The sequence below is a fragment of the Eulemur rufifrons genome, chromosome 2, assembly GCF_041146395.1.
Source record: "Eulemur rufifrons isolate Redbay chromosome 2, OSU_ERuf_1, whole genome shotgun sequence".
Lineage (NCBI taxonomy): Eukaryota > Metazoa > Chordata > Mammalia > Primates > Lemuridae > Eulemur > Eulemur rufifrons.
Window position 1 is genome coordinate 123,363,261 of NC_090984.1, and position 12,338 is coordinate 123,375,598.

At 46.7% G+C, this 12,338-nt stretch overlaps 1 protein-coding gene across 1 annotated transcript in view; it reads left to right on the forward strand.

The window, feature by feature from the left end:
- The window catches only part of DYNC1H1 (dynein cytoplasmic 1 heavy chain 1), a 68,715-nt gene that overhangs the window by 44,940 nt on the left and 11,437 nt on the right, over nt 1-12,338 (forward strand). The window contains exons 42-56 of the mRNA XM_069489860.1: nt 1,312-1,475; nt 3,609-3,738; nt 4,177-4,310; nt 4,953-5,067; nt 5,167-5,328; nt 5,406-5,620; nt 5,723-5,927; nt 7,695-7,868; nt 7,966-8,085; nt 8,303-8,423; nt 9,947-10,142; nt 10,361-10,478; nt 10,564-10,779; nt 11,790-12,002; nt 12,144-12,271. Of these exons, the coding sequence (XP_069345961.1) occupies nt 1,312-1,475; nt 3,609-3,738; nt 4,177-4,310; nt 4,953-5,067; nt 5,167-5,328; nt 5,406-5,620; nt 5,723-5,927; nt 7,695-7,868; nt 7,966-8,085; nt 8,303-8,423; nt 9,947-10,142; nt 10,361-10,478; nt 10,564-10,779; nt 11,790-12,002; nt 12,144-12,271 (2,411 nt within the window). The remainder of the gene's footprint in view (nt 1-1,311; nt 1,476-3,608; nt 3,739-4,176; nt 4,311-4,952; nt 5,068-5,166; nt 5,329-5,405; nt 5,621-5,722; nt 5,928-7,694; nt 7,869-7,965; nt 8,086-8,302; nt 8,424-9,946; nt 10,143-10,360; nt 10,479-10,563; nt 10,780-11,789; nt 12,003-12,143; nt 12,272-12,338) is intronic.

Below are 12,338 nucleotides of genomic sequence, written 5' to 3' on the forward strand. Positions count from 1 at the left end.
GCTCTTGTTGAGCTAAGGGACTTTCTCCAAGGTGTGTCATCGAAATCGTTTTTCTACCTAGGTACTACAGCCGCTCACGTTTCCATGCTTGTTCATGCTATCCCTATTCTATAACCTTATCCATACATTATGAAAATGGGACTGTACTCTGCAGTTTCTGAAAGGATATGTACAGTTTTCACATGTCAGTGTCTAGTTATTGTTGTGCAACGTACGTGATTGCTACATGCTTGCGAAATTGCTCTCGCTATGCGTGGACCAGCCACACCCCCACCGGCAGCCGCTTTCTCTGTACTCTCTTTAACAATTTAAAAAATATTCATTTAAAAGAAGAATCTTTGCCTATTTGGTGAGAAGTGGTTCTTGCAGTTTTGATTTGCATTGCTCTGCAAAGTTAGCCCTTGAACAAGGAGTACTGAGAGAAAATTGCGGATTTTTCTGTTGGTACATCTGCCATGTTCTTTGTGCTTTGTGAGAGCTTGCCTGTCAGAGATGGCACATATTTTTTCCAGTATTTAATTTTTGTTTTTAAGTATTTTCAGAAGGATATTTTTTGTAGTTTTGTTGTTCTAAACATTTAACTCTTTAAATAAAGTATATTTCAGCATAAAATGAGCAGCTTGGCCCTAACTCTGTTTGGACAGTTGTCTAGTTCCAGCATTGTTTTTTTGATTTTTTTTTTTTGAGACAGGAGTCTTGCTCTGTCACCCAAGCTTGAGTGCAGTGGCATCATTATAGCTCACAGCAACCTCAAACTTCTGGGCTCAAGCCATCTTCCTGCCTCAGCCTCAAGAGCAGTGAGGACTACAGGCATGCACCACCACGCCCAGCTAGTTTTATTTGTTTCTGTTTTTAGTTGCTCAGCTAATTTTTTCTATTTTTAGTAGAGATGGGATCTCGCTCTTGTTCAGGTTGATCTCGAATTTCTGAGCTCAAGTGATCCTCCTGCCTTGGCCTCCCACAGTGCTAGGATAACAGACATTGAGCCACCTCACTTGGCTTTTGTTTTTTGTTTTTTTTTTTGTTTTTTACTTTTTGTGGAGACAGGGTCTCACTGTCTTGCCCAGACTGGTCTTGAACTCCTGGCCTCAAGCAGTCCTCCTGCTTCAGCCTCCCAAAGTGCTGGGATTATAGGCGTGACCACTGCGTTTGGCACCAACTTTGTTTACAAATTTATTCTCAAATATTCCAGGGTCTGGACTCTTTGTCTATAATGTAAAAATGTTTTACAGCATTTTACCTCTTAACAGCTTTTCTGTGTCTTAAGCTACTTATTAATACATGTAACTTCCGTTTTCCCCTTTCCCGCAGGAGAGATTCACTCAGGACACACAACCCCACTATATCTATTCGCCCCGTGAGATGACGAGGTGGGTAAGAGGGATCTTTGAAGCGCTGAGACCTCTGGAGACTCTGCCTGTTGAAGGCCTCATTCGCATCTGGGCACACGAAGCCCTCCGTCTCTTCCAAGATAGGTAAGGGAAGCCGCGTCCAGTCAGTCACATTCACTCAGATCTTGCAGCCCTCCCAGCGAGGGTCTGTGCAGGGCTGGGCTGCCCAGATTTGAGCCAGGCCACGCTGGTGGTGGACGGGAGTGGAGACGGTGAGGCAGCCTCGCGTCTTGACGTTGATCACAGCCACCCGCAATGCCACAGGGCCGCAGTGTGCTGGGATTGCCCGCCACCGTCTGGTTACTTGTGCGCAGCACTTCAATAGACCTCCTCACTGTCCAGTAGGACAGCACAGGTAGCCACCGGTGATAGCCTCATCAGAGCACTGTTCACTGGTGCATTAAAATTCCTTCCAGCAGGGAGCTGGTGTGCGGTTCCCATAACCACCGCTCCCCCTCCTCCTCTTCAGTCGCCATGCTCATCGAAGGCTTTGCGGCTGTGTCTCTGGCATACTCGGTTTTTATTTCTTGGCCACTTGTATCAATTCTTGCCCTGCAAGTTTTGAGCTTTCTACTTAAGTAACTAATACATAAGGCAAAGACTTGCTAGGGCCCGAGTGATCAGCATCAGTGGTGGAAGGTTCTGTAGTTTGAGTCACAGTCTCACAGTAAACAATAGTCTTTTTACCTCTGAAGGAATCTTGAAAATTATCGACCTTTTTTATTAGGACCGTTTTCTTGCATTCTTTATAGTGAACAATAGTACAATCTTTGTTTTACATTAAATTCTTTTCCTAGCACCTACTGTGTCATTTTTTATTTCTTTTTGTTATATTTTTAGTTTCACCTATTTTAGTATTACAGTCCTTCATTGTATTTGGGGCTCATTTTTAGGTTAGTGAGAAGTTAAATTTGTGTGCTTTAACTTCAGACTTCAATGAACAATACATCTCCACGGATTTACTATTTAATGCGGCAGATTACTTGGAGCAGTGCTCTGCCCACGAGCCGGGTTACTCAGAACAGCAGGGGGAGGCCTGTGACGGCAGGGCAGGTGTCCCCCTCCTGGGGAGTGGGAGTGTGCTGCTCCCCATGGTGGCCCATCTACAGAGAACGTGGTCCCCACAGGACAGGCTCCTCTGGCCATTCAGTGTCGCAGGTTTAGGTGGTTGATAGCAGTTAGTGTGTTTGGCAGTTGTGTCTCTGGACCAGTTGTTCCAGCAGCTTTTCTTGCACATGCTATACAAGGAGTCAAGGAATATTGCCTAGTTGTAGAACACTGGTTTTCAAACCAAGCTTGGAGTTCTTGGGTTCCACGGAGGCACCTCACGGAGCCGCCCGCTGTCAGAGGTGGGTGAGGCTTGGCGGGCTGAGGAGCCCATTGGCCGTAGCAGCCCTGTTTTTATTCCGTATCTACTTTTTCGTGTTTGGTTTTGTGAGCTACCTTTACTCTCCCTTTTTTAGTTAAAAAAAAATTGAGCCACGTTATAATTTTCACAGATTTCCCCCAATACCAGAGAGAAAATTCAGCTTGGATTCAAATGTACCAGTCACAGCTGTGCTTATAAGTTCAGGTTGGCTTCAGGAGCCGCGTAGCTGCCCTTGTGGACCTGCACGCGGTGGCCTGCGGAGCGGCTGGTTCACACCGTCGGCTTCTCGGGACAGTCGCGGTCTCGTCTGTTTGTGGTTTTCTTTATAAGCCCCGCGCCTCCAAGACTGTACACGTTGCAGTTCCCTATTTCCGTTCCCTTAATGCCCCCATAATATTTGGAGCATTTGCATTGAGCAAACTTAGAAACCAGAATTATATTTTCATTTTTTATTTTTAGTCTTAAGTTTATTCTTTTTTCTTTCTTTTGTTGTTTGTCTTTTTACTATTCTGCCTACCATTTAGCATATCATATTTTCATTTTTTAAATCATTAAACATTTTTTTTTTCAACCTCTAAGTTTCTGCTTGATAAATCATTAAACATTTTAAAGGAGTTTTTTTAATTGTGATGGTGCCATAGTTCTGAGAGATTTTAGTATTTATTATTAAAATTTCAGATTGCTTAAGCTGTCATGAGTTCAGCTTCTTAGGTTCTTCCATTAGCAGAAAGGAGAATGTCTGATAAAGACCGACTGCAGCCTTTGGCGTAGCCCGTAGCACCCGCCAACGTGGTGCTTTCTGCGCATGGCCTCTGTTCACCCTAACGCGTGCCGCTCTCTCCCAATAGACTTGTGGAGGATGAGGAGAGGCGTTGGACTGACGAAAATATCGACATGGTTGCTCTGAAGCACTTTCCCAACATAGACAAAGAGAAAGCAATGAGCCGGCCCATCTTGTACAGCAACTGGTTGTCAAAGGTAACAGGCCTGCATTGTTTCAGAAATATTTCCTTTCCTTCTATCCTTTCGGGTAGGGTTATCTTCTAAGCAAAAGAATCTTTGCCCCGTGTGCTATGAATGTGGCTGTGGTTACTACAGTGATGCACTAAGCGTTTGCAGTCGAGGATGGTTTAGGGCAGAAACTCCCAGGCATGTGGCCGCCAGCTGCTGTGGTTCTCGTTTCCGTCTGAGGGTTGCTCCAAGAGCAGTGGATTTCCAGCCAGTTTTCTCTATAAGGGCTTTTCATGCTTTTAGATCCATTCCTAGTTAATTCATATTTTTATTGCTATGTTGTCAATGGTATCTCTTTTTTGTTGCATTTTTCAACAGTTCATGGTATATGGAAATGCAGTTGTGTTTGGTCTAATAACTAAGGTGATTTTTCTAAGTAATTTGAGTACTACTCTTTTTCTATAGGATTACATCCCAGTAGACCAAGAAGAGTTAAGAGATTATGTCAAAGCTAGGCTGAAAGTCTTCTATGAAGAAGAACTTGACGTTCCTCTGGTCCTATTCAATGAAGTCCTAGATCACGTGCTCAGGATTGACAGGTGGGCTTTCTATGGTTACAGCCAGTGTGCACAGGTCCCGCTGGCCTCGTGCTGTCCTGCTCTTCCACGTCAGTCTTGTCCACCAAGCAGCTTCCCCCTTCTCTTCTTCCTAAGTTCAGCGTAACTGTCCTAAGCTTTTATCCCAAGCAAAACCACTTTTCCTCCCTCAGCACTGCCTGCCTGCCATGATTACAGCGCTACTAGAATTGGGTTCATCTCTTTTCATCTGAGAGTCTGCAGCAGTGGTCCCCAACCTTTTTGGCACCAGGGACCATTTTCATGGAAGACAATATTTCCACAGACTGGGAAAGGGGAGATGGTTTCAGGATGATTCAAGCACATTACATTTATTGTGTACTTTATTTCTGTTATTATCACATTATAATATATAGTGAAATAATTACACAACTCACTATAGGTTGGGGACCCCTGGTCTGGAGGGCAGGACTGTGTCTAACTGACCTTTGCATCTGCACTAGATCTGGCAAGCAACAATTGCTCAGCAAATAGTTAATATATAAATTCAAATTAAAACAGATTTGAAATGTTATAGATGTAATCCTAAAAAAGTTACGACATGAGTGTCAAAGGGGGAGTGAGGCATATAGGCCTTAACATTTATCAGTTCTGGTAACATTTCAGGATATTCCGCCAACCTCAAGGCCACTTACTTCTGATCGGTGTTAGTGGAGCAGGAAAAACTACCCTGTCTCGGTTCGTTGCCTGGATGAACGGTTTGAGCGTCTACCAGATTAAGGTGGGTCTTGTCAGTAGCCGCATAATCCCAGCAGTGGGTTCTTGATGTGCACAGAGCTCATTGATGAGAATGGACCTAACTTGCCAACTGCTTCTGTAGGTCCACAGAAAGTACACAGGGGAAGACTTTGATGAAGATCTTCGGACAGTATTGAGACGTTCTGGCTGTAAAAACGAAAAGATAGCATTTATAATGGATGAATCCAACGTATTAGATTCTGGATTCCTGGAGCGAATGAACACCCTTCTGGCCAACGGAGAGGTAAGTAAGTGACATGTTGCATCCTGTTACATGTTATAGCAGGACCAGCAAATCACAGCGACACGCTGTTTCCCCAGGTCCCCGGTCTCTTCGAAGGAGATGAGTATGCCACCCTGATGACCCAGTGTAAAGAAGGGGCCCAGAAGGAGGGCCTAATGCTGGACTCCCACGAGGAGCTCTACAAGTGGTTCACCAGCCAGGTCATCCGCAACCTCCATGTCGTGTTCACCATGAACCCGTCCTCGGAGGGGCTCAAGGACCGGGCGGCCACTTCGCCAGCGCTTTTCAACAGGTACCCTGACCTCTGCTCGGCTGTGGGTCAGAACAGTCGGTGTCTTCCCGAGGGGCAAGCCCTGCTCTTGGTAGCTGATCTAAAATGTGGCATCATTTTCAGGTGCGTGTTGAATTGGTTTGGTGACTGGTCCACTGAAGCACTGTATCAAGTTGGCAAAGAATTCACAAGTAAAATGGACCTGGAGAAGCCAAATTATATCGTGCCTGATTACATGCCAGTGGTGTATGATAAACTGCCACAGCCACCGTCACACCGGGAAGCTATTGTAAACAGCTGTGTGTTTGTTCATCAGACTCTTCACCAGGTATGTTCAGTTTTTAGATCGATATGTAAAAAATAAAAACTAACCAAAATGCTAATGTTAAAAAAAATTGATATAAAAATAGACTTTAGGGGACTTTATATTTGACACTGTACCATTACTGTAAAGAAAATACCTATTTCTCACTGGTTTTCTTACGTTTTTAATACTTAATGACATCTCATCCTTATCACCAGCCTGCAGATTTTGGAGCCATCTATAAACTCCCCCCCCCTTCTTTTTTTTTGAGGCAGGGTCTTGCTGTGTTGCCCAGGCTACAGTGCAGTGGTGTTATCATAGTTCGCTACAACCTCACACTCCTGGGCTCAAGCCATCCTCCTGCCTCAGCCTCCTGAGTAGCTGGGACTACAGACATGTGCCGCCACGCCCAGCTACTTTTTTTATTTTTTGTAGAGATGGGGTCTCACTATATTGCTCAGGCTGGTCTCACACTCCTGGCCTTAAGCCATCCTCCCGCCTTGGCCTCTCAAAGTGCTGGGATTATAGGTGTGAGCCACCACACCCAAACTAACGCTTTACTTTAAAACAATCTTCTCTGCCTTTCTCTTCCCACTGCTGCTGTGTGTTTAGACCCTTGTTCTCTCCTGACAGACTAGGGGTCAGCACACTTTCTCTTTAAAGGATCAGCTAGTGAATGTTTTAAACTTTGCAGACCAGAAAGGTCTTAGCACAACGATTTAGCCCTCCCATTGTAGTGCAAAACCTCCAAAGACCACATAGGAGCAAATGGATGGGGCTGTTGTCAGTGAAACTTCATTACAGAAACATGCAGTGGGCAGGGCCTGGCCTAATGGCCATATTTTGCTGACCCTTGCTGTGGATTCTTTGTAATAGGAATAATAGGAGAGTCTGGTCTACTCCTGCCTCCCAGAAATGCTTTATAAAACTCACTTGGAGCCTGGGGGTGTCCTGTTACCCACTGCTCCTACAGGCCGTCTCCATTGCCCCCAGAATACAGTCCAGCCCCGGTGTCCTTGCTGCTCTGACCGTTGCCCTGCGTCAGACATCTGTCTCCCTTCTAGCCAGAGAGAACCAGAGCAGTTTATCACATAAAGCCTCCCTGCCCTTCTCTTGCTTATATTGTTTCTTCTCCATTGAAAATAAGCAATAAAAGGTAGAAGCAGGCTGGGCCTGGTGGCTCACACCTGTAATCCGAGCACTCTGGGAGTCTGAGGCAGGAGGATTGCTTGAAGTCAGGAGTTCAAGACCAGCCTGAGCAAGAGCAAGACCCTGTTTCTAGAAAAAAAGAAATTAGCTGGGTTTGGTGGTACATGCCTGTATTCCCAACTACTTGGGAGGCTGAGGCAGGAGAATCGCTTGAGCCCAGGAGTTTGAGGTTGCAGTGAACCATAATGACACACTGCACTCTAGCCGGGGTGACAGAGTGAGACCTTGTTTCAACAACAGCAGCAAAAAAAAAAAAAAGTAGGGGGAAAAAAGGCAGAAGCAGGCATACCGTTCGTTACATTTGCATAGTAATTTGCAGAGCCTTTTTGTATAAAGTACACTCTGAGGTTGGCATAATCACCATGCTCAGGTTAGAGAAGGTTAAGGGTTTAGAGAAGAGTGGAGGCTCATGGGCGTCTGGAGAGCTCATGGTGTTTAAGGCCCCGCTCAGGGGTTCTGGATCTTGAGGGCTGGGTTCCTTCCACATCACACTGTGGTCTACCAGGCAGAACAGTTAGAGTTTTGTGAGGTTCGACTGCATTTTCCTGGAGAGTGAGAAGATTTAACTGTATTTTCTGAAAGGCTAACGCTCGGCTGGCGAAGCGAGGTGGCAGAACGATGGCCATCACGCCCCGCCACTACCTGGACTTCATCAACCACTACGCCAACCTGTTCCACGAGAAGCGGAGTGAGCTGGAGGAGCAGCAGATGCACCTGAACGTCGGGCTCCGAAAGATCAAGGAGACAGTTGACCAGGTATACCATGGGTACACACGTCCTCACGGGAGGGAGGCCCCCTTTCAAGGTGATTTCTGCGTGTTTCTAGTTTGCTAATGTGGATTTTGCTCTTTAGGTTGAAGAACTGCGCCGTGACCTGAGGATAAAGAGCCAAGAGCTGGAGGTAAAGAACGCGGCAGCCAACGACAAGCTGAAAAAGATGGTGAAAGACCAACAGGAGGCTGAAAAGAAGAAGGTATTTTCTTTGATTTGGGGGAACTGTGGACTGAGCACTTTCAGTCTCTAATGAGACAGTGGGAAATTTAACTTGTGATGGGTGTCAGGGTTTAACGGGGTGTGCATGTGTGTGTGCACGCGTGTGCGTGGCTTGGCAGAGTGAAGACTGTTGTTTAGGATTCACTCAGCAAATTGACCAGTGCTTAACCCATCCCTAAGTCATCCTTCCTTTCTAGGTCATGAGCCAGGAAATTCAGGAGCAGCTGCATAAGCAGCAGGAAGTAATTGCAGATAAACAAATGAGTGTCAAAGAAGATCTTGATAAGGTGGAACCTGCCGTCATAGAGGCCCAGAATGGTACGTAAGCGCTGTCGGAGGTTTCACTTTCCAGGACGCTCTCCCTCAGCATCACTGCTGGGAGCCGAGGGGACTGAACGTGGGCTTCCCTCAAAGGTTCTGGTTACCTGTGTTTCCAGAAGCATTGTTGGTAAACATCTGAAGCCTCCTCTAAACACTTAAAATTGTGATCTCTTTTTTTGAGACAGAGTCTCACTCTGTTGCCTGGGCTAGAGTGCCATGGTGTCAGATTAGCTCACAGCAACCTCAAACTCCTGAGCTAAAGTGATCCTCCTGCCTCAGCCTCCCAAGTCTCTGGGACTACAGGCATGTGCCACCACGCCCAGCTAATTTTTTCTATGTATTTTTTTAGTTGTCCAGCTAATTTCTTTCTATTTTTAGTAGAGACGGAGTCTCGCTCTTGCTCAGGCTGGTCTCAAACTCCTGAGCTCAAATGATCCACTCACCTCGGCCTCCCAAAGTGCTAGGATTACAGGCATGAGCCACCACGCCGGGCCCAAATTACCATCTCTTAAAGCAAAGTTCCTATAAAGTTAGTCATATTTACCATGGTAAAACTCTTCTCAAAAGAGAAAATTAACAAAATAAGCTTTATGTCAAATAACATATTTTTCAAGGATGTTTATAATTACATCAGTATCAACAGCAACACAGTATGCTGTTTATTAATCCCTGACCTGAATGTCACCAGAAAGTATCAAAAAGTATTCAGTGTCACCATCGTGTAATTATTTAAGTGTTCTGGCCGTGGCCAGTGGTTACTAATGTAAGTGTTGAAAACAGTCACTTCTCACTCTTTTTCCGTTCCTTACGTGCCTATGAAATGCTGTAGAAATGGGGCCGTCAGCTGGCGCCCTATTTTAGTTTGCAGTTTGTGCAGTGACTAGGAGCACTCTCCTTGCCCACTGGTGTTTAACTTGTTCCATGTAACCCAATTATTTGCAGTTTTTATGTTACGTCACTAGGTGAGTTAAAATGCACCCCCCCAAGCTATAGATTTTTGTTAAGAGTTGGATTTGGATGAGAATTTCATGTAGGTCTCACCTTCTAAGTAATTACGTTAAAAGTGTTTTGCTAAAATTTCAGGCTAGGAAACTATGTTTCAGTTTGTAGAAGTTAGAACTGTTAATTCCACATTTTTACCGAGCCTGTCAGACAACTTCTAAATTGTAGCAAATCCAGAATTTTTTTGTTGAAATGGTATAAAATAAATGCATAATTGCATTTACTAATTTTTTAATCTTTATGGGATAAAGGAATTAATGAGGATTGTTAGGCATTTTAAAGGTAATAGCCTGCTTTTAGGAAATGCTTGCAGTTTAGGTGTAGTATACTGTACGGTCTTCGTAGTTACTTAAAGGATCAGCTGTTTATGCTACTTCACAGGGTTTAAGAGAGAAAAAGCACATTTCTTAGCTCTTCTGGGCAGCTGTCCCTTCTGTCGTTGGAGTTGGAGCTTGTGGTGTGTTGGGTTTGCTCTCATCACCCTTTGCTCTGTCCTCTTCCGCCCCTGCTGCCCCCAGCTGTGAAGTCCATCAAGAAGCAGCACCTGGTGGAGGTGCGGTCCATGGCCAACCCTCCTGCCGCCGTGAAGCTGGCGCTGGAGTCCATCTGCCTGCTGCTGGGTGAGAGCACCACGGACTGGAAGCAGATCCGCTCCATCATCATGCGTGAGAACTTCATCCCAACCATCGTCAACTTCTCCGCCGAGGAGATCAGGTGAGCAAGTGAAACCCCCAGATTGTTGCCAGGAATTGACAGAAATCGTCCAAGTGTTGAGAGCAGCATTTTCAGCTTTGACCTGAGAACTGAGGGTCAGTCTGGCTCATCCCAGGGGCCACTGGGGCAGTAAGACGGGCGCTGGCTCCAGTCCTTTACACTTGAGTCGTCTTTACTTTTGTCCCGCGTGTGCTTAGAATGTAATTACTCCTTTGCAGTGATGCCATAAGGGAGAAGATGAAGAAAAACTACATGTCCAACCCGAGTTACAATTACGAAATTGTCAATCGGGCGTCCCTGGCTTGCGGCCCTATGGTGAAATGGGCAATCGCACAGGTGAGGAGCACGGCCGAGAGCCCCCTATAAAAGGTGACCTCGTTCCTGTCACCTTTAAATAACAGCTGTGGCTTGCCCTTCCCAGCTTAACTACGCAGACATGTTGAAGCGCGTGGAGCCCCTGCGTAACGAGCTGCAGAAGCTGGAGGATGACGCCAAGGACAACCAGCAGAAGGCCAACGAGGTGGAGCAGATGATCCGCGACCTGGAAGCCAGCATCGCCCGCTACAAGGAGGAGTACGCCGTCCTGATCTCAGAGGCCCAGGCCATCAAAGCAGACCTGGCAGCTGTCGAGGCAAAAGTAAGGTCGTCAGAGACAGTCTGCAGTCTGTCCTGCCAGCTCCCCTCAAGTCCTGTCTCTGGGCCACTCGATACGAGGTGCTTCTTGGCCTAATTTGGCGGAGAGGAACACACTTTCACATGGACTGCAGGGACCATGTTGGTCTCAGTGAATTAGCTCTCTAAAGTCTGTTAGGGCCCTGATCACTTTTTTTCCTAGAATATATTAAATACTGAGTTTTTATTGAGTGCTGTTTTTTTTTTTTTTTTTTTTTTTTTTGAGACAGAGTCTCACTCTGTTGCCCGGGCTAGAGTGAGTGCCGTGGTGTCAGTCTAGCTCACAGCAACCTCAAACTCCTGGGCTTAAGCGATCCTACTGCCTCAGCCTCCCAAGTAGCTGGGACTACAGGCATGCGCCACCATGCCTGGCTAATTTTTTGTATACCTCGAGCGATCCACCCGCCTCGGCTTCCCAGAGTGCTAGGATTACAGGCGTGAGCCACCGCGCCCGGCCTATTGAGTGCTGTTAATTAGGATAGGTCGATAGTAGCTGGACAGTCAATAAGCCAGTGAATCCTACCCCTTCCCCCACTGTCAGCTCTAAACCTGCTTGTTCTCGCTTTGGGGGCCACCGTGTCAGCGTCTCCTGTCCTTCCGTTGCTGTCGGGCTCGCTCAGGCCCACACTCTTGTGTCGAATCTTCCTGACAGGCTCTTTTATCTTTTGCCACTGGTGTCTCTTCCTTCCAGGGCTCACCCTGCTATTCCTTCCACCCCAGAGCCTGCCTTTCTACTTCCGTTTCTCTGCTCGTGCAAATGCCTCAAGGCCGAAAGTGACTCATCTCAGCTTCTGCCCCATGAGACCCTGAGATGTGTGTGGTCATTAATGTCGCATGATCTGGGTCTCATCCCTTGGGGTGTGAACAACTCGCCCACGTTTCTAGCTCACCCAAAACCCTGCGTGTGATGTGGACGAACGGATTCGCGGTGTCCAACCTGCTGATCCCGAGCATCCTGTCTGATGTTCCTTTTAGGTAAACCGGAGCACTGCTCTTCTGAAGAGTTTATCTGCCGAACGTGAACGATGGGAGAAAACAAGTGAGACTTTCAAAAACCAGATGTCCACCATCGCAGGGGACTGTCTCTTGTCAGCCGCATTTATTGCGTACGCAGGTTACTTTGACCAGCAGATGCGTCAGAACCTGTTCACCACCTGGTCCCATCACTTACAGCAAGCCAACATCCAGGTAACGACCCGCTGGGAACTCCAGGACGATGTGCTGTGTGACCCAAACTGATGTTAGTCAACTTTCACGAGGTCCTAACTTGAGAACAGTCTCCGTCAGTGTTTCTGGAGAAGAGGAGAGTTAACCGGCCTTGCCTTTCAGTTCCGCACAGATATCGCGAGGACGGAGTACCTCTCCAACGCCGACGAACGCCTTCGCTGGCAAGCCAGCTCCCTGCCTGCCGACGACCTCTGCACGGAAAACGCGATCATGCTGAAACGGTTCAACAGGTGGGCGCCAGGCACCAGGAAGAGGTGGGGGGGCGTTTTTACGTGTGGTGATTTCCGTCTTTATTCT